The 21,681-nt window shown below is 40.8% G+C and overlaps 1 protein-coding gene across 1 annotated transcript in view; it reads left to right on the top strand.

Moving 5' to 3' along the window:
• Nucleotides 1–19,594, top strand: part of megf10 (multiple EGF-like-domains 10) — a 60,791-nt gene extending 41,197 nt beyond the window's left edge. Inside the window, exons 9-25 of the mRNA XM_085794163.1 lie at nucleotides 1,661–1,873; nucleotides 5,167–5,341; nucleotides 7,492–7,612; nucleotides 8,253–8,416; nucleotides 9,258–9,360; nucleotides 9,894–10,040; nucleotides 10,466–10,600; nucleotides 11,710–11,838; nucleotides 11,958–12,086; nucleotides 12,657–12,785; nucleotides 13,567–13,695; nucleotides 14,366–14,593; nucleotides 14,732–14,847; nucleotides 16,022–16,142; nucleotides 16,446–16,490; nucleotides 16,586–16,795; nucleotides 18,836–19,594. Of these exons, the coding sequence (XP_085650289.1) occupies nucleotides 1,661–1,873; nucleotides 5,167–5,341; nucleotides 7,492–7,612; nucleotides 8,253–8,416; nucleotides 9,258–9,360; nucleotides 9,894–10,040; nucleotides 10,466–10,600; nucleotides 11,710–11,838; nucleotides 11,958–12,086; nucleotides 12,657–12,785; nucleotides 13,567–13,695; nucleotides 14,366–14,593; nucleotides 14,732–14,847; nucleotides 16,022–16,142; nucleotides 16,446–16,490; nucleotides 16,586–16,795; nucleotides 18,836–19,002 (2,461 nt within the window). The 3' untranslated portion in view covers nucleotides 19,003–19,594. The remainder of the gene's footprint in view (nucleotides 1–1,660; nucleotides 1,874–5,166; nucleotides 5,342–7,491; nucleotides 7,613–8,252; nucleotides 8,417–9,257; nucleotides 9,361–9,893; nucleotides 10,041–10,465; nucleotides 10,601–11,709; nucleotides 11,839–11,957; nucleotides 12,087–12,656; nucleotides 12,786–13,566; nucleotides 13,696–14,365; nucleotides 14,594–14,731; nucleotides 14,848–16,021; nucleotides 16,143–16,445; nucleotides 16,491–16,585; nucleotides 16,796–18,835) is intronic.
• The last annotated feature ends 2,087 nt before the right edge of the window (nucleotides 19,595–21,681 follow it).

The raw sequence follows: 21,681 nt of genomic DNA, 5'->3' as shown, positions 1-21,681 counted from the left end.
TTATAGAGATAGGCATCAAATAAAGTGTTACCGATCTTTCTTTCCCTCATTTCATTTAAACATGAACATGTAGGGTGACATCAGGTAAATTGGGCCATCAGGTAAAATGAGCCAGTTAAGGTTTGAGCCTCCTAGCTTTTTAAGTTTTAACAGGCAATGGCTGTAAATTATTTCAAATTGTTGCTACAACTGTACTTGACAAAAAACAATTGATTTGAGTGGTATCTGGTTGCTGTTGTGGGTGGGACAATGCTTTATATCCAGCCTGCTGAGGAGAAGTGTGCAAAAAGTGGCCTGGCAAACAAATTTCACTTGAAACTGATAAGGTTGATAACTCCGTAAAAAAACAGATCTACATTAAAAAATGTGATTTATAATACACATTGTGATTCCCCCCATTGGATAGAATGCAAAATTCTTGATAAACTTACTTATTTTTAATTTAAATGCATTTTTTGTGGGTGGCCCAATTTACCTTAATGCATCATTTCAGCATTTCAGCTAAAATGAGCCACCTTCACTGTTGAGTTTTGATGGTTTCTCCAGCATATATTACGTATCTCCACATTGTCCTTGTTGTTATACAGACCCAGTGTTTGTGTGTGTGTGTTTTAGCTTTGGTGCAGGAGGCATCGTGACCTGTGCACACACAAACACACAGACACTCATGCACGCACACTAACACCACACACACGCACGCACACTAACACCACACACACACATGCACGCACACACACGCACACACACACACACACACACACACACACACACACACACACACACACACACACACACACAGACACACACGCACGCACACTAACACCACAAACACACACAAGTTCCAAAATTGTCATGATGTTATTCTAATATTCTATTCATTCTTAATGCTTCAATGTTATTGTTCATTAATTCAAATGTTAGGCTATATAATAATATTAGGCTATATAGGCTATGTGAATTGTTTTATCATAAATGATAGTGTTTTGAGGGCATTGTTTAGCTCAGTAGATAGAGCAGGTGCCCATATGCAAAGGCTATAGTCCTTGGCCCCGGTTCGATTCCTCTGGTGGTCCTTTGCTGCATGTCATTCCGTCTCTCGGTCTCTCTACAGCTGCCCTATCACCTAAAGGCCTAAAAGCCCCAAACTAAACTTTAAAAAAGAAGAAAAGGAAGAAGAAATGACTGTGTTTTGCTTGGGTGGCTCATTTTAGCTGATGCGTGGCTCATTTTACCTGAACACGTGGCCCATTTTACCTGAACAATGCTCATCTCAAAAATGTTGGACAGCCGACGTTTCAAAAGCTATAGGACTTGAACAATTATATTTTATTATGTCATTTCAACAAAAAAATATTAAAAACAGTCAATATTAACTACAAAAATATAATTCAGTGTCACACAGTGCTTTTTCTTAGTTTCCTAAGTGATTTACCAAAAAGTGGCCCAATTTACCTGATGTCACCCTAACTTGTAAAGCTTGTCTTAAATCTTTGCAACAACACTCCCCTCTTATATCATCAGAAATGTCAGCACTGTTATTAACTAAAATAGAAAATTAACAGTAACGACAAAATTAAGTGTATAGCTAATATTCTAAATGAAAGCTCCACCTTCTCAATCAATTGACCGTGTTGATCTCTGTGTCTCTTGTTGTGAGCAGATGCCAGGACGAGTGTCCAGTTGGTACTTATGGTGCAGGCTGTGCAAAGACATGTGCCTGCAAGAACAATGGCAAGTGCTACCACACCAACGGTGTGTGTCTGTGTGAGCCCGGGTACACGGGGGAGATCTGCGATGTCCGACTGTGTCCCGAAGGGCGATACGGCCTCCGCTGTGACAGGAAGTGTCCGTGCTCTGCACAGAACACACAGAGGTAAGCAGCGTCTCCCCTACATACTGTCTTATTTTGAAATTGTCTTGTGTTCCTGTGCTCTCTCTCCTTATGCTCCACCTGTCTCGTATTTTACCTCCGTGTTTTCCCATTGCCTTTCTTTGGTTCATTCTGTCACGAGGTCGGTTTCCAATAGGCCCCAAAATGCAGACAGAAACCTGGAAACACAACTCTGTGTAGGGCTTTTAATTTGAAAGGTGGTTAAAGTGTTGACACCTGACGAGAGATAGAGGTAGATTTAACCAGCTCAACTTCAGTTGCATTTCTATTACCTGTAACCTATTGATAGTCACTACAACTGCCAGTGTGGGGGTTGCCATACACACATGCACACACACACACACACACACACACACACACATACACAACAACAACAACAAAACCCTGCCTAGTTGGATTGGCCATTAGTTAAAGTGGGACAAATGAATCCCAGTGGGTCCCCACATCAGTGGGCTGCTGGACAGTTGCTGCACCCATCTGTGTACCAGCCTCCTCTGTCATTCAGGGTGAACATGGAGCAGGTGTGACTCAGGACCGGGCTCACCTCCTGCTGCTGGAGTGCACATTCACAACACGCCACACCCTCTTTTCTCCGAATGAGTAAATTGACTGTTTGCACTTTGAACAATCTGGTTAAAATTTAGATTTAAACACAAAGCCATCTGTGATGCCCATAAAAACCAATGGAATGGTCGTGACTCGTGTTGTTGTTGTTGTTGTTGTTTTTGCATTTAAGTTTTATGGATTGACTCATCACATCAATTCTTGTATTGAGTAATGGCCTTAAAGGGATAGCTCAACATTTTGGCAAATTCTCCTATTGCCATAATCCCTATAGTCATAGCAGTAGGTTCATCATTACCTTTAATTATCGGTGCATGTTGTTTTTAGATCCGCGGGGCAGAGACGTGAGCTGCTCAGTGAACACAGTGGAGGTGAATGGTACAGGTCCCCTGTCCCTCATCAAACTCATCAAATACACAATCCAACAACTCCAAAACACCACTTGGTGGACAAGTTGTGATCTGTACATTCACCACGCTATAAATAGACTGAGTTGTTTTCAAGGAAATGCATAGCTGGAACTATACATTCCAGACATGGCTGATGAGCAGAGTAATTTCAAAAGCGCAAGTAGTTCAGAGTATTTGCTTCATGTGTCATAATGTTACATATTTATCTCGTAGCGTGGTGAATGTGCAGGTCACAACTTGTCCACCAGAGCGTTTTGGAGTTGTTGGATTGATGAGTTTGATGAGGGACAGGGGACCTGTACTATTCACCTCCATTGTGTTAGCTGAGCAGCTCTCTGTCCCATGGATCTCAAAACAACATGCACTGATAATTAAAGGTAATGAACCTACCCTTATGACTATAGGGATTATGACAATAGGCAAATTTGCCAAAATGTTGAACTACCCCTTTAAAATGTGACATTAGCCTTTGAGTTACACAGTTTATTAATTTTTTTATATCTTTTCCTGGTAATTTGTCTTCCCGTACAGTGGTTATTTCTCATCAGAACAGAAGGAGCAAACAACTTATCTAAGAATGAAAGAAGAAACAAATATACTGATATAACCGATCCCAGCGGACACTGGGCACGGTCAGGGAACACTGTGGACCCACTATCACTACACCTAGCCCAGGGCTCATTCAGGGAAGTGATGTACACGTCTGCTGTGTGGGGAATCCCACACTAGGAGCATGGAAATTCCACCACAGTCTGCAGGTTCAAACCCGGAAGCTTGTTCCTGGAAAGTGATAGTGGTATACTGGTAACCACTGTATCACTGTGAGACGTATAGAATAAGATGTTTCTATCTAGCAGACAGACTGTGCTGTATATCAGTCTATAGTGGTATGTGACCACCTGTTTGGCTAATGTATTTAAACCTGCCACAATATTAACAACTCAACCATAATTTGACTATGTGTCAGTGATTAGATTCATTCCAACGTAGCATCCACAGTGTTAAAATGTGCCTGTCTAGCTGAGGTGTTAACTACGAGTGGTGATCTGTTGCCAGTGTGATTTTGACCTTGTAAACAACTGATCAGTGATCAGTTAGACGGGCACAGCTGGCAGCTGCATGTGTCAGTGCAGGGAGCGGCTGTTCTGCCGCTGCTCAATGGGACTGCTGTGTCAGGTGGAGCAGCTGTCAGTCAAACACAGTGACTAACAAACACAGAGGGATCCCACCTGTCGCTGTGCAGATAATCCCCCCACCCTGCTGCCCCCGGAGGGGCAAACATCACGGAGCCTCTCAGCTCATTAGTGTCAGTGACGTTCAGTCAGCTCCTGCGCAGGTTTACAGTATTTCTCATTCCCTTGGGCTCAGCTCTCTAATGAGAAAAGTATTTTTCAAATCTCTGAACAATTAGTCCTTCACAGCAGAATGTTCATACGCACCGCGCACGTCAAAACAGATTCTCAGTTGTCAAACTACACTGGGTGCATCACGAGGGAAAACATCAGATGTGATGTTGATTTTTTTTAAATTACTGTTAAGAGGGAAAATAGTTTTTGTTTTGTTTTATATTTTCTTTTAAACTGCTACAGTTTTTTTATTGTTATGGGATGTGTTTTTGTTTTTGCAAAGGGTTGTAAAAAGAATTTCAGCCTGACAGTCGTATTATAGTATAGTATAGTATAGTATAGTATAGTATAGTACTGTATAGTATCGTAGAGTAGAGTAAAGTAGAGTATGGTAGTATATTATAGTATAATAATATAGTATAATAGTATAGTATAGTATAGTATAGTAGAGTATGGTAGTATAGTATAATAATATAGTATAATAGTATAGTATAGTATAGTAGAGTATAGCAGAGTATGGTAGTATAGTATAGTATAGTATAGTATCTTATCTTATTGTACCTTATCTTACCTTGCCTTACGTTAATAATAGTAAAAATACAAGAAGGCTGTAAAATGATGTCTCTAATTAAACCAGATAGGCAATGGTCAAATAACTGACAAAAACTAGGTTTTAAACTGTAAATGTTTTAGGTGACTTACTACCAAGAGAAAAAATGCAACACAATGTCGTGATGTACCATGAAACTGTTGTGTAGTTGCACCAACACTTCAGAGAGTGTTAAGACTGCTGCTAAAAATCACATCAACATCAGAAGGCCTGTGCTGTTTTGTGTGGCAAATTCAAGACAAGTGGAAAAACCACATCACACATATCAAATCCCTCAGCCAATAATGATTCTATCATTAACAAGAACAAAGCACAAGCATCATGATGTGTTCCTCTTGTTTCCAGCTGCCACCCGATGTCAGGCGAGTGTGTGTGTAAGCCCGGGTGGTCGGGCCTCTACTGCAACGAGACGTGCACCCCAGGGTTTTACGGCGAGTCGTGCCAGCAGGTGTGCCAGTGCCAGAACGGTGCCGACTGCCACAGCGTGAGCGGAGAGTGTATCTGTGCTCCAGGCTTCACGGTAAAGTCCCTCACTGTTTACAGGTCATGTTCACTCACCAGGTTTGTGTGTGTGTGGCCTTGCTGTCCCCCCGGACACTTATAAGTTCAGTCAGTAAAGGTGCTGTCAGTAAAAATGGTTCTTTATCAGCATCTACTGGCAGGAATTAGGAACTGCAACTACTTCAACAGTATCTATCCTGTTTATGGGTTTCTTTTCTTTCTTTTTTCTTTCTTTTATCATTTCCATGGACATGTGTTACATGCTGTGTTTTTTTTGTTTGGTATTTTACTTTTTTATGTTTATGTTTATGGTTTTCTAATGAAGAACTAAAGAATACTTCATCACTGGGTCAAAAGTTACTAGAGCATCACAGTTCCTCCAGGACTTAAACATGAAACTAGTTCATCCAGTCATTGTGGAGTTGTAGTAAAAAAAGCAACTGGACTTCTTCTCTTGTTTGAAGAGAAGAAGGTTTAATCTGGATCAATATTATCCAGATTTTGAAATCCCTTGTCTTTGTTGTTCCTTCAATATCTTCTAAACAACCAGACCTTATCCGGTCTGGCTGTTTAAGTGAAATACATTGTGAATATTTTTCCATGTGTTTCAAATTCAAACATCAAATTTCATATACATGTCCAGTAGTTTGAGAAAAGTTCTTAATTTGTGGAATAATCAAAAGTTAACTTTCTCTACTTTATCTCTTTAATTTTTTGGAAATCAGGTACAAAATATTAATCAATAAATGTACTACATGATAAATGTTGTTTATTTGACCACTTTGAATTTGATTTCAATCACATTTTGTTCCTGAACTCCCTGAATCCACCAAACTGTTGGAATCAGAATAATCCTGATTTTCGGATAAAAGTTTTCCTGATCCTACTAAAACGTTTTGAACACGAACTGAGGGTTTGATCCAGATTAAAACCAAGATTGGATTACGTGATCTGATCTCAGAATCTGTTTTTAGTTTTAAACAACCCATTTTCAAGATTTGATCCAATCCATTATCCAAAATCCGATTAGATTACCTCAGAACAACTGGGCTGGAGATCTCAGGTGGTAAAACCTCCTGACCCACTGACAGTGGAAGAACTTCACTACTTCATAATGTCACCAAACAAACATGACACCAAAAACAGATAAATGGAATGAAGGAAATAAGCTTCTCCCTGAGTTGTAAATATCAAATGTAATTTGACTAAACCAACCTGAGCAGCTGTAATACAGCATCATTAAAACACTAACGCATGAAGAAATGAATTTCACAGAAGAAGCTTCAGCAGTCAGACCTTGGCTCACCAGAACACAGTCACACACCTGTTTCCAAGCACGTTGTTGTGGTCTCCGGCCCGGCAGAGAGCTCCTCATTGTTTCCATGTGTGTCTGCTCACAGCTCTTTTATATCCCTCGGCATGGGAACTGAAGTCTGTGGGAAAACAGGAGATTTCTCAAAGCAGTGATCTTCAGCTTTCTTCATAGTTTAGCATCTCTATACACAGAGATTTAACAGTGTGTTAATATGAAGAAATGAAGTGAAACTGAAACATGATCAGATATTTTTTCTCAGAGCGATACTCACACCTCATCGTCACGTTCAGGCCCTGGACATCGATCTTGTCCTGAGACATCAGAGTTCACCTGAGAGCCTGAAGCTCACCTGTCCTGCTGGATTTTCAGAATAAAGCGATGTCTGACATGAACAAACAAACAAGATGAACAAGCTGATTAAATCTTGTGTTTTTATTTGTTTTGAAGAAATTGCACCAAGAATCATAAATAAGCAATAACATACAAACCCATCACATCCAACAGTCAAAGCTCTGAACCGTAAATACTGACTTCTCCACTGTTCATCATTAGGCTGCGCCTGGCCAACAGTGCACAACACAGTTTGATGTTGATGGTTGCCAGATGAGCCTCTAGTGTTTCTTTATTAAAAGAAGCTGCTGAAAATGAACAAAGCTGGCAACATCGGCCTGGACTGCACTGATGGAGATAAATCAGGGATGTCACACATCTGCTCTTCACAGAACACAGATTAAATGTCTCATGATGTGACAACTAGACAAGAAGCGGAGAGGTGGGAAGAGTTGTGATGCACTTATGGATCGAATCAGTTCAGTTATGTTTAATCATCAGTGTTTATCTGTCCTCCTCCTCAGGGTCCCAACTGTACCATCCCCTGTCCAGCAGGGACACACGGCGTCAACTGCTCGTCCAGGTGTAGCTGTAAGAACCAAGCTCAGTGTTCGACTGTGGATGGATCCTGCTCCTGTAAACCAGGTGAGCTGAGTAGGAATGATAGATACATTATAATATAGATACAGTAACAATTCATTTTAGATAAATTTGATATGAACCTTTAACTTCAATGACTCTATACTATTTTTCACCTTATTTTTAATTAATGGCCCATAGTTTCCTTGGTTCCTTGTGTAGTGATCACTGTCATGCTTTCACAGTATTTTTTTAATATATTTTATTTCACAAAAATCCCAAACATTGATACAAATCCATGCAAAATTAAACCAAAAGGGAAGGACAAAAAACAACAGCAACAAAAACAAAATAAAAAACAGTAGCAACAACATTAACAACAACAAAAACACAACAAAGGTGAACTTATGTACTTGGTATTAATATACTGTAGAAAAACTAATAGTCATCTACTTTTCTATAATTTGGATTTTGAAAAAGCCTCTTTTTATAAGACATGACCATGGTTAAGTAGAACAAGCCTAGTTATATTATTATCTGTAGGACACCATGTTGTACGTTCTCTATTGCAAAGACTTTGTTATGAAACACATGATATTTTCTCACCTGATGACTCTCATTGTTCACATTATTAGATAATTGTGTTGTATTTAATGTGCAGCTACTGTGCGCTGATTGTATATTGGATCTGATGTTGTGTCATCAGGGTGGCATGGGGTGGACTGCTCCATCAACTGCCCCAGCGGCACCTGGGGTCTGAGCTGTAACCTCACCTGTATGTGTGGGAACGGGGGCTCGTGTAACGCTCTGGACGGACACTGCACCTGTTCCCCGGGGTGGAGGGGGGAGAAGTGTGAGCTGCACTGTCAGGTGAGAGAACATGGACCCTCCCAGGAGTGTTTACTTGTTTTGTGTTTGTTTCATCTTTCTAGTGCCCAGTATGGCTGTGCTCAGGGGCAGTGAGGAAATCACAGACTCACACACAACTGTAGTCCACTAAGAAAAAGAAAGAAAAAAAGACTTATTTGTATTAACAGATGCTCTTATTATAGCATGTTTGTGATATATAGCATTAAGAGTTTGCAGGGTAACACTTTACTTGAATAGGTATTCATAAGATTGACATAACACTGTCATAACCATGACATAACAGCTGTCATAAACATCAATGAATACATATGACAGCTGTCGTTAAGTGTCATTCGGTAAGTTATGTCACTTTTGATGCAAAGTTGACATTGTTTGAGATGTCCTTGTTATGAGAACTTGACATAATTTTTAAAGTTTGGCAGTTAGGTCTGCTATGACAGTTTAAATTGTCTTTATGTCAAGTTCTCATAACAAGGACATTTCAAACAATGTCAACTTTGCATTAAAAGTGACATAACTTACCAAATGACATAACGACAGCTGTCTTATGTATTCATTGATGTTTATGACAGCTGTTATGTCATGGTTATGACTGTGTTATGTCAATCTTATGAATACCTATTCAAGTAAAGTGTTACCGCACAGGGTATTTATAATGGATACATGCTAGTATAGTTCTACAAATGTTAGGAATTCCAAACATAAGAATACCACTAACAACACTTTTCTAATAATATCATACTCAGCTGCAGTTTTTACACTGCAAATCACATTTGTAGTTGTTGTAGTAGTTTTGACATCAACTGGCATCAAAGACTAAAGCAGCTCTGATCCTCCTCAGGACGGCACATATGGTCTGGAGTGTAAAGAGCGTTGTGACTGCAGTCACGCTGATGGATGTCACCCCTCCACTGGTCACTGCCGCTGTCTGGCTGGATGGACTGGTGAGACTCTTTTTTTCACTGAATTTGGCATTGCAATAGCATGTGTTAAACATAATATGATAATAATCTAATAGTGAAGGGATCCCTTCTAATTATTTAATGGCATCAATAATATTAAGTTGTTTTTGTCTGTTCAGTCACAAAAAGCACAGGGTTTAAAGTTTCTTTCACTCTGTAAAACTCCTCTGATTCATATTATATATATATATATACAGTATATATCATAATTTGTTTAACATGTCTTTCTCACATAAGAATTGGGAAGTTGTGTCTAGTACAAACTGGAAATACTTTAAGGTTAGGTTAAATTCACTACTCCAATCAACTTTACTTGAATGTTGAGGTTTTTTTCCGTCACTTATAAAGTGAAGCCTTGTCCTAATATATGACTCTCAGCCTGATAAATATTCAATATTGTTCGTTCTTTTTTATTTATAGACATGAGTTTCATCTGTGATGTGACTGTTGCTGAAGTCAGTTTTTACTATACAAAATGTGTTTTAAAAACATCACTTGTGTGTGTATGGGTGTAGGTATCCACTGTGACAGTGTGTGTGCGGAGGGCCGCTGGGGCCCGAACTGCTCCGTCCCCTGTAACTGTAAGAACGGAGCCTCCTGCTCTCCGGATGAAGGAACGTGTGAGTGTGCTCCAGGATACAGAGGCACCACCTGCCAGAGGAGTAAGTCCTGCATCAGCACCACACTGCTAATACCCCACTATAAGGATGGAGGAGTTTATTAGAACTTTGAACTACATTTCATTTTGTCCATTTTTCAAATTAGAGAAAAGAGTTGACATCTGGAGACATAAGACGTATACAAACCTTATGAAGAAGAAACATAGATGAACAGCAGAGCAGAGTAGACATTAGAGTTTATAGATCCACCTCTTGCTGTACTTGCCATCCATTTAACATACCAATCAGGGGTCCTATTGGGAGAGGGTATACACCCTGGACAGTACACACAGGCCCACATATAGAAATTAACAACTTCACACACCCATGTTCACATCTACAAGCAAATTAGAGTCAACAATCAACCAATTGTACTGTAGAGAATCAGAAATCCAGGTTAAACAAAGTCTCTTCTGGTTCTGCTGCAGTCTGCTCTCCTGGTTACTTCGGCCACCGCTGCAGCCAGACCTGTCCACAGTGCGTCCACAGCAACGGACCATGCCACCACATCACGGGACAGTGTGACTGTCTGCCGGGCTTCAAGGGGACGCTGTGTAACGAGGGTGAGCACCACAGCGCCTTGTGTTACAAGCGCCTCGGGGGTCGGCCCACGTGGGTCCTGCTGGTTGTAGTCCTAGAAGTGCTGTTCCAAGAAACTCTTGTTATGACACTCAGAGAAAAAAGCCTGCTCTAAATATGAATGTGTGAAGCTCATCAGCAGCCGTGGATGACATGTGAGATCAGATTCATGGGAAAACTCCCAGCTCAACATGAACGATAGACAAACAGTGTTGGGGAAGCTACTTTTATAACTTGTAAAACTACATGTAGTTCAGCCTGGCTGTAGTTTGAAGAAACTACATTTCTACCCATGGAGAAATGTATAGTTTGTAAAACTACAGCTAAAAAAAATAGCTGTAGCAACTACTTATACTCATTTAACTCAGTGTTAAAGGAATAGTTCAACATTTTTGGCAAATTGGCCCATTCCCATAATCCCTATAGTCTTATAGGAGTAGGTTTGTTACCTTTAATTGTCGGTGCAAGCTATTTTTAGAACGGCGGAGCAGAGCCGCGAGCTGCTCAGAACTACGCTACGGAGGCTAATGGGATTTCTTGGTTTCCCTCATCAAACTCATCAAATACACAATCCAACAACTCCAAAACGCTCTGGTGGACAAGTTGTGACCTGCACATTCACCACGCTATGAGATAATAACGGGTCCACAAGAGCGTTTTGGTGTTGTTGGATTGTGTATTTGATGAGTTTGATGATACCCACTTGTAAATCAGAAATGTAAATCAGTCAACAAAAAATATAATAAAAAATACAAAGATGTCGACATATGCCTCTTATTGGATGTCATGACATGATTCGTGCCTTTTTTCAAAGACAGTTCTGGAACACAATAATGGTAAAATAAAATTTATATTATATAGGTCTTTTATTTTTTAATAAAAATTATTTCATGTTATTGGACGAAATTGTAGTTTGTAAATTGAGTAGTCAAACTACAAAAAAATACCCAAAGAGTAGTTGAAATACTTAACGCAGCACAAAATATGAATGTAACCAGTAACCAGCAATAACCAGCAAGTTACAGCAAATTGTAGTTAAGCTATGTAGTTTAAGTCTCACCAACACTTTAAACAAACACACTTTGTTTTACAGTGTGTCCCAGCGGCCGCTTTGGGAAGAACTGTGCATGGAGCTGCAGCTGCACCAACAACGCCACCTGTAACCCCATCGACGGCTCCTGTCAGTGCTATCCAGGCTGGATCGGCAGCGACTGCTCCCAGCGTGCGTTCACACACTCATAAATAACACAATGATGCTTTATTTATAATGTTTGAGAGAGGATATTATGTTTCAATCTGATTGCAAGCTCTAACATGTTGTCTGTGTTGTCTGTGCTGCAGAGTGTCCACCTGGTCAGTGGGGACCCAACTGCATCCACACATGTAACTGTCACAACGGAGCCTATTGCAGCGCCTATGATGGGGAGTGCAAGTGCACCCCGGGATGGACCGGCCTCTACTGCACACAGCGTCAGTCGCACAAACACACACTCACACTTTGCTTTTCTCACTTGTTCTCACTTCAGACTGTTGCGTACAACTGTAAATGAAACTCATGTGTGGTTGTGTTTCATAGAGACTTCATATAAATGTATGGGAGATGGGCTCAGCAGTAGATTAACTGCAGAGATATCAGAGGAGTCTCTGATTATTGAACTGACCTGAGGCTCAGAGGTTGCCACGACAATTTGAGGGGGTTTCCGCAGCGATAGATGCACCCCAGGCTGAGGCAGACAGGAACATTGAGGAAAATGGCAATTTTCCGCCTCAGCGCTGGTCTTACATTTAGTCTTATTGTAACAAAACAGTAGCTCCTATCAGAAAAGGAAGGAGGCTGTGAGTGTCCAGAGGACTTCCTGAACTCTTTGGTGTTTCTAGATGAAATATTTTGTAAATCCATGCACCCCCAGGCACTGAGCTCTGCTGCTCTATATGATAAAAGGTTGCCTTCAAGACAACACAACCTTCATTGTGCATTTCAGAAAGACAGCATGGTGAGACTGTGACGTGAGGTGTGACGGTGTGGTGTCTTCCTTGCAGGCTGTCCTCTGGGTTTCTATGGGAAGGACTGTTCTCAGACCTGCCAGTGCCGGAACGGAGCAGACTGTGACCACATCTCTGGACAGTGCACCTGTCGCACCGGCTTCATGGGACGTCACTGTGAGCAGAGTACGTTCCACCGTCCCACAGAGGTCACCAGGCCGCCTGGTGTTCTTTTCTTTATTTTATTATTTCTCAATTAGATTTTTTTTAATCATGCTTTATCTACTCGGGTGAGCCAGACTGCTAATTGGTGTCAAGAGGGCTTGTTTTAGTATACTGGTTGGGATCAGATAGTTTTGCTATCTCCACATTCTGGAGCCCACAAGAGGTTAAAGGGATAGTTCAACATTTTGGCAAATTGGCCCATTGCCATAATCCCTATAGCAGTAGGTTCATTACCATTATTTGTCGGTGTAAGCTATTTTTAGAACGGCAGAGCAGATCGGCTAGCTGCTCAGAGCTAAGCTACAGCTAATGGAATTTCTTGGTTTCCCTCATCAAACTCATCAAATACACAATCCAACAACTAAAAAAGTTCTGGTGGACAAGTTGTGACCTGCACATTCACCACGCTATGAGATAATAACAGAACGTTACCAGACAGAGTTGTTTTAGAGGTAAATTCATGCAAACCGCTGATGCGCGTTGCCTTCAGGGACAGTTTTTCAGCAAGCAGACTCTGTATTTACCTCGAAAACGGCTTCGTTTCGTAACGTTCCATTAGTATCTCAGAGCTATCCCTTTAAGACAGTTTTACAGTTGCATCCATTCATTTTCATACTGACTCTCCAATTCCACTCAGCATCATCAACTGTTTCCATAAGTCTTTGTTAGGTACATTTTTTTTCCTTTGCTTCAGATGCTTCTCAACATCCACTGATTTATAACATCACATTTTCTCTCCCAGAGTGTCCTCCAGGTACCTACGGTTACGGCTGCCGACAGGTGTGTGACTGTCTGAATAACTCCACCTGTGATCACATGACCGGAACATGTTACTGTAACCCAGGCTGGAAGGGAGCCCGCTGTGACCAAGGTGAGGGTTTATCATCATCATCATCATCATTAAGATACTCTGAGGGGTGATAAACAGAAAGAAAACAAACGATGCTATGTCTGGAATGGCATACCTCCCAATATAAAGTGGTCTGTACTTCAGTGCAATAAGAAAGCTGGGGGATTAGCATGTCCAAACTTCAAGCTGTACCACTGGGCATTTATGTTAAAAAAGTCTTAGTTACTGGTTTGAAGATGACAAAATATCAGCCTAGAAAGGTATAGAGCAGTATTTAATAGCACCAACCAGGTGGCAAGATTTTCTTCTTGTAGGTATATCTGTGGTTAAAATGTTCCATATAAAAGGTGGAATTGGAATAGATCTGTTGCATTTTAATTTCAAATAAAAAGTTAATAATAGAGAAAACATATGAGCATAAAAAAAAGAAATACTCAAATAAAAAAAAAGTCACAATCAGAGACATGAAAGATTTAAAATTAAAAATCTACATTTTTCCGGTCATCAGGGAATAAAGTATATTTTAATACAGCAGATCAATTTACTTTATGAAGATTACTTGACCAGTCTTTATCAAACTTCTCATTCTCATATTATTATTTTTTTTATATTTATGATTTAAATGTTCATTCAAAGTAAACAGCCTCTGACTCCCTGTCTGACCCTTCCTCCTCCTCCTCCTCCTCTACAGCTGGTGTGGTGGTGGTGGGCAGTCTCAACAGTCTGACCAGTGCAGCCTTGCCGGTGGACACGTACCAGATCGGAGCCATCGCAGGAATCATTGTCCTGGTGCTGCTGGTGCTCTTCCTCCTCCTCCTCCTCATCATCTACAGGAACAAGCAGAAGGGCAAAGAGCAGACCATGCCGGCCGTGACCTACACTCCTGCCATGAGGGTCACCGCAGATTACACCATCACAGGTAGCTCACAGCGGGACATCCTGTTACACAATGTGATTTTCTTTGTAGAATAATAAATAAATATACAATAGTAATGATATCCTGTAAGTTAGGAACTTAATCATCGTGCTCAGATCTTCTCACCTTGATGTTTTTCAGATGCTCACCCTCCACCATGTGAGCCCCACCCCAGCAGCTACTTCTCCAACCCCAGCTACCACACTCTGACTCAGTGCATCAGCCCCCCAAGAATGAACAACGGCCCCTATGGAAAGGTATGGGAGTGAGAGCTCATTATGAAGAGGGTCTGTCTGCAAATAATGAATATTCTGTACCACTTAAAGTTAACACCACCCTGGGGTGCTACGTGGGAATGTTGGCAATTCCTAATGCAGGGATCGATTCCCGACTATGCCGATCTGTACTGCGTGTCATTCTCCGAGTCTCTCATTATCCTGTCAATTAAAGGTCCAGTGTGTAAAAATTGTCAAGGTTTATTGGCAAAATCTGAATATACTACCCATGAATATATTTGTATAAGGGTATAATCGCTATAAAATAACTCGTGCGAGCGAACAAGTGAATGCTGCAATCTAGAATCTGAACACTAGATGTCACCGTTTTCCCCCCATTTTACACACTGGACCTTTAAAAGAGGTTTGTACAGCAACGTATGGGTTCACGTTAGGGTTGTATATCTCCACCACTGAGGCCGGTTCGATATGCATCTTGATACGCTGCCACCGATGCGATACATTAACGATACACTGAAGCTCCTGTCGATACGATTCTCTCCTGTTCACGATACGATGCGACTCAAAAATTATTTCATAATTGGGGCAGTGCATGGTGCAGTGGTTAAGGCGGCCGCCCCATGTAGAGGCTACAGTCCTCAACGCAGGCGTCCTCGGTTCGAACCCTGCGTCGGGCAGACCTTTCCTGCATGTCATTCCCCCTCTCTCTGCCTCCCCCTTTCCTGTCTATCTCACTGTGCTATCAAATAAAGGCAAAAAGGCCAAAAAATATACTTTAAAAAAAAAAAAAAAAAAAAGCAATGCCTAAAAACACAGTGTCTAAAAAAATAAAGGTAACAATTGTATTCACATCCAATTTATTAATTTGCTTATTAACAACTGTTACAAGAGCAACAGTGACCTACTGTTTTCCAATTAGGGAGCCCACTGTTGTGTTCTTTCACACTTTGCAATAAGGCTCCATTTCACCAATTATAAAGTGGTAAAACTCATGAATAAATAGTAAGCATTACCTTCATTTTTCCAGACAGTGACCAAGTTGTAATCACAGTGTTATAACTTGTTTTTAATTGTATATTTATCATGTATAAAGTAACCAACCATTTACAAATCCTTCATAAGGGTAGCCTTATTTTTGAGTGGTACCTAGGTTTGATGTTTGTCCCTTTAACTCTATGTGATGCTGTATTTGCAGAAGAACAACCAGCTGTTTGTGAACTTGAAGAACGTGGGTCAGAGGAAGGGGGCTCCTCTGCCTGACCACACCGGCACCCTGCCTGCAGACTGGAAACAAGGGGACTGCTTCAATGAGCTGGGTGAGTCATGGAGGATGTTGGAGAGTGCTGTGGACTCACGTATCGATGCTGCATCGATGTTGGCTTTAAATGACTCAGAGCCTCTGTCTCACTATAGCCTATGTGTCATCACTGTGTGTTTAGTGGATTGTTAAAAAGACATTCTGCCCCTCTACTGTGAACAGTTAGTGGAGATATGTAGTTACTGAACAAAAGGCGTTTCTCTATTGCAACTGCAGCTCTTACTAAATGATGATTTGAGCAACACTAATAATCCCTCACATTATTTCCACCATTTGATTTTCCATTTCTTCTTCATACCAGGAGCATACGGAATTGATAGGAGATACATGGGCAAATCGTTAAGAGGTAGGCTACTTTTTGGATTTACACCAATTACTGCTGAAAATGACAGTTATACTGGTATTCACTTCTCACTGGCTCCTGTGTCTCTTATCATCCAGATCTGGTGAAGGGTACTCCCTATCACGCCAGTTCCTGTTCCCTCAACAGCTCTGAAAACCCATACGCCACGATAAAGGACCCGCCGCTGCTCACAGCCAGAAACACAGAGTGTGGCTACGTGGAAATGAAGTCACCGGCCAGACGGGACTCACCGTACACTGAGATCAGCAACAGCAACCCCGCCAACAACCGCAACGTCTATGAAGTTGGTGAGGCGCTTTACTTCCCTTTGCATGGGCTTTGTTCTCAGTGTTTTATAGGAGGCATAAAAAGGAGCAGTAAGCAAGAACAGCAGCATAACACATTCACCACATACTCCTTCAGAAACTCTGCCCAGATGGATGCTAATCATCATCAAACAACAGGTTCAGGTTACTTTATTGATACCCAAGGGGAAACTAGTTTCACAGTCGAGAGTCGAAACATCCATCACAATTCAAACAATCAAAACAAGATATACAACATAAAACAAGAAACAAATTAGAATCGACAGAAAGTGCTGCAAACTATGAAATAACAGCATGAAATAAAAACAAATAATTTAAATAATTTAAAACGCCAAGAGCAAATTTCCTACAGATATAGGTTAAAAAAAATCAATCTCGCCCAAAGTCAGCTGAGATAGGCTCCAGCTCACCCGTGACCCTAGTGCAGGATAAGCGGTATAGAAAATGAATGAATGAATGAATGAAAAATCAAAACAGTTCAATAAAATGAATCAATCTATAAATAAAAAATAAGATACATGTTCCAAAGTGACTTGTGCAGTTTTGTGCGCCATCGTCATAGGACATCATGTTCTTTCACACTTTACAATAATGCTCCATTTCTCCAATTATAAAGGGGTATAACTCGTGAATAAATAATAAGCATTACCTTACTATTACCTTCACTTTTCCATTACCTTCATTTTTTTTTTTTTTTTTTAAGTATATTTTTATGGGCTTTTTTGCCTTTAATTGGATAGTGCAGTGAGAGTGAGACAGGAAATGGGGAGGCAGAGAGAGGGGAATGACATGCAGGAAAGGGCTGCTCGACGCAGGATTCGAACTGGGGCCACCTGCAGTGAGGACTATAGCCTCAACATGGGGCGGCAGCTCTACCAAGTGAGCTAAACGCTGCCCCTACCTTCATTTTTATAGGAGGGACAAAAGGGTACAGTAAGCAAGCTACAGCAGCATAACATATACAGACACAGAAACTACACCCCCCAAATGGATGCACAATGATGGCACAATGATGACTCACTTGCTGAAGCAAAGCAAATCTTTTAATATGAAAAGATCATCATCAAACATTATCATGAGATCATTATAAACACAGCGGTGTAAAAACTAGCAAAGCAAAGTAGGTGTGTAGCTAAGGTAAGAGGAAAGGAAACATTACCTAGCACAGCATTTTGAATTATGCATCAATCCAAACAAAAACAGAGAGCAAAGAAGACGGCATGCAGTCACAGCTGATGTTGGAAAGCTAACACACACACACACACACACACATAACAAGAGGTGGTTTCTACTACATCCTGCTTGTAACATTATACCAGCAACATACTGGCAAACTACATCATATCAAACACACATGTGACACCAGTGCCTATTTGTTAACCAGCCAGTTGGGATTGGCCATGACAGACATTGAGCAAAAGAGACAAAACAATACTGGCCTATTGACAAAGGTCAGTGCAGGACATCTCAGCTGGGTACACCAGTCAGCTGATGGACTGTCTAAACATCTATGGAGTTGTTACAATATCTGGTTGATGCAGAGAAGTACAGAGCCTGACTGCTAACAACACAGTTCTAATCTTTGACTGACCACACGCTATAAGATGATATTTACTAATCTCAACATAAAGAATATTGGAAGAGAACTGCTTACTCCACACTGTACACAATTAGCAGTTTGCTCTGCTGAGCATTCAGCTCCTGATGAGTCAGATGTTCCTCTCAGGAGTTGATTGAAACCAGAGCTAAAACTGAGGTAATACACTACACACACATGACTCTGATTAAAAATATAAGTGTCTCTGTCGTTTAATGTCAAAATTTGCAACTGTTTGCAAACATGTTCCAACTTTATGAGGTGAAATTTAGTTCATAAAGCAGTTTCTGGAGGCAAGCAGGCGTGCTAAGCTTGACTAAACATGTTCTGGACCAGTCTCCGCACTGAGGAGAATTATATTTGAACTATAAAATTGTCCCCAAATGTTTAAATCATAAAGTATTTATACTATCTCTTCATTTCAGAGCCAACGTTAAGCACCATCCCTCTCACTGGAGACAGCGATGGCTCCGCACAGTTCGGCCAGGATCCATACGACCTACCAAAGAACAGCCACATCCCGTGTCACTACGACATCCTCCCAGCCAGAGAGAGTCCGTCATCAGAGCTCAAGGAGCTGGACAGTGAATGATGGTGCAGAGACTCGGCACACAGATTAGGTCTCACCTCCAGTCAACGGCCTCAGCACTGGATGATCCCTGGAGCAGGCACACCTTATACCCACGTCATACTCTCATTCTATACCTTGTCATTATCAGTGTAATTATGTATCGTGACTTTTCTCTGAACACAGTGGGTACGAGTTCGGAGGTACAGCTTTTTATATTTTATAGCGTTTTTGTAAAAACCGCAATGAAGTCTTCATAGGTCATTCCATGTGTCGAGGAGAGAATGAAACCGGCTCGATGAGGTGTCGTCCGACCTTGGGTAATGACAAAGGTGTTTCAACTGATCCCGATCTCTCTCCAAGAACTGTATCTTATAATCTCAAATAACATTCATACTTAGATGATGGCAGAACATTTGTGCTGTTGAACTTGGCTGTAAACACAAGACGTGACCTGCCTGCTCGTCATATCTCCACACACCCACTAATTGCTGTATATTAGTGGGCACGATGATTCTGTGATTTGGAAAAGTTGCAAAAACACTCCCTATTGTAATCCCACTGTTGGAAAAGTGGTTTCAGATGCTTTCAAATAATCAAAAGCACTTTGTTTCAAGCATACTGAAACCTTTATGATGTTTGTGTATATCCAACACCAGTCAAATATCTGTTTATAACAACAGTATTAGAAAATGGCCAATTTGGTTGAATGTTAGCAATTATATCAAAGATTAGATGTTGAAGTTTGGAGGGAGCTGCTGATGGTGATGATGTTTGCACAAAGTAATGACATCAGATGCAGTCAGCCAGTGGTGAGTTAGTATTTAAGTTAGCCAAAGTACAAAAACCATTTTTACAAACATATTAAGAGTTCCTAAGCTTTGTTGATTATATGTCATTTCAGATCCTTTCCTGTTTAATTCATTTTATTTTAAACCACTAAACCATCTTTCCTAAATCATCATCAGTTATTCATATTGTGGTCACCATCATCTGTGCCCTCCTCGTGCTGCACATTTTATGGGTGTGCTGCTAATCTACTGTGGACCATTTCAATTATTATCAAAGGTTTTTGGAACCAAGATCATGTTGATATGATCCTTGTGGCCCCGTGTCGATCCTGTTTCCAGTTGGTTGCTTGGCATGGTGTGTTTGGGCATCAGGTGAAAACATGTTGATGCAGCTGTAAAGGCCTGACCACACCTCAGTCTGAGTGAGGCTCACACACTGTGATCAGATCCCAAGTCTTAAAGATGAAAAACAATTTTGGTTTATACAGACAACCATGTTGTTTTTTGTTGATATACTGTAGGTGAACAAAAACAGCTTTTACTGCTCAGGTGAGCTGGTTTAAAGGGGACATATTATTCAAATGTCATTTTGAAGGCTCTTTAATATTTGGGTGTTTGTCTTGACTTTTGGCCCCCAAAATGCAAGAAATGACCAAAAAATATGCAATTTGCAGACTCCCTAAGTTGAAATCCATGTGGTTTTACAAGCTGTTCCCTCAGTTGTATGGCAATGATGTAATTAGTTTTCAAATTTGCATAACCCCACCCCTACCTGGGACCAGTAGAAGGGGCGGGGCAAGCAGTGGTTCATTTGCATTTAAAGGGACAGGTACTGAAACCAGCCGTTCTGAACAGGGCTGTTTTGAGAGGATGAAAAGAGCTGAGATGTTTGATCCTTGGGGTATTTTGACCAAAACATGTCACAGACATGTCTTTAAGACACCTGGGAACTATTTTAATTTGTGGAAATGGGGCATAATATGTCTCCTTTAAGTTTGGTTCTCCAACCCTAAGGGTCTGTTTCATATGTCAGCGCCTACACCACTGACAGCGGCCTCAGCTTGAGTCCCTTACACAGACAGAAGCTCCTGATAAAAGCAAATGGAAAAATGATGTCATACATGACCAAGACCTTTTCTTCTTAAGTGTCAGTAACCACAACACATGGACATATGATAACTGTGCTACATTTAGAGTTTAACGCAGTAGTTTGGTATTTTGGACTGATAAAGCAGCGAGGCTATGGCTATCTACTGAATCACAGTTCAGACATGGACACCCAAATGTCATGCATTTGTCCCTGGTTCCCAGAGAGGTTGTTATTCAGTATACTGCAGGTACTTTTTGATTTTCTGAACACTTGATATTGGTGTCTGTGAAATGTTGCCGTGGCAGAATGAAGGCTACGAGCTCTGACACTGAAATTATTTCATATCTTTCTGGTGACATACTGGATATAAGTTAGATGCATTCTCTTTTTGTTTTGTTTTTTTGTTCGTTGTGTTAGTGTACTGAATAACTTTGTGTTATGCATGAATGGAGTGTTACTTAATACATTATTCTAGGCTCTGTATGAAAGTAGACAGAGCAGCATGGTAGAGAAATTACCAAGACTACATGGAGGAGGCCCTGCAGGAACCACAACCAGGACATTTAATAGCTTTTCACTGTGTTATTACAATCCAGGATGTTTCAGATGTAAACCATCAAGAATACATGCTTTAATACTCATATTCATTTTTATTCTTAAAAAGTAAAGTTTTTAACAGATGCTTATTGCAGATGAAGAATGTGTGGCGTTGTTGGGCCATCACAAGATAAACTGCTTCCTCTTACTGAACGCTAGTGAAACCCTGATGTGATGGTTTGTCCACCAGTTGTTCTTTCTGGTTCTCCAGCTCCACAGAATAGT

This window comes from Trachurus japonicus, chromosome 12, assembly GCF_045865225.1.
Source record: "Trachurus japonicus isolate A0001 chromosome 12, Traja_1.0".
NCBI lineage: Eukaryota > Metazoa > Chordata > Actinopteri > Carangiformes > Carangidae > Trachurus > Trachurus japonicus.
The sequence above is the reverse complement of the archived record's forward strand: the minus strand, read 5'-3'. Positions and strand labels throughout refer to the sequence as shown.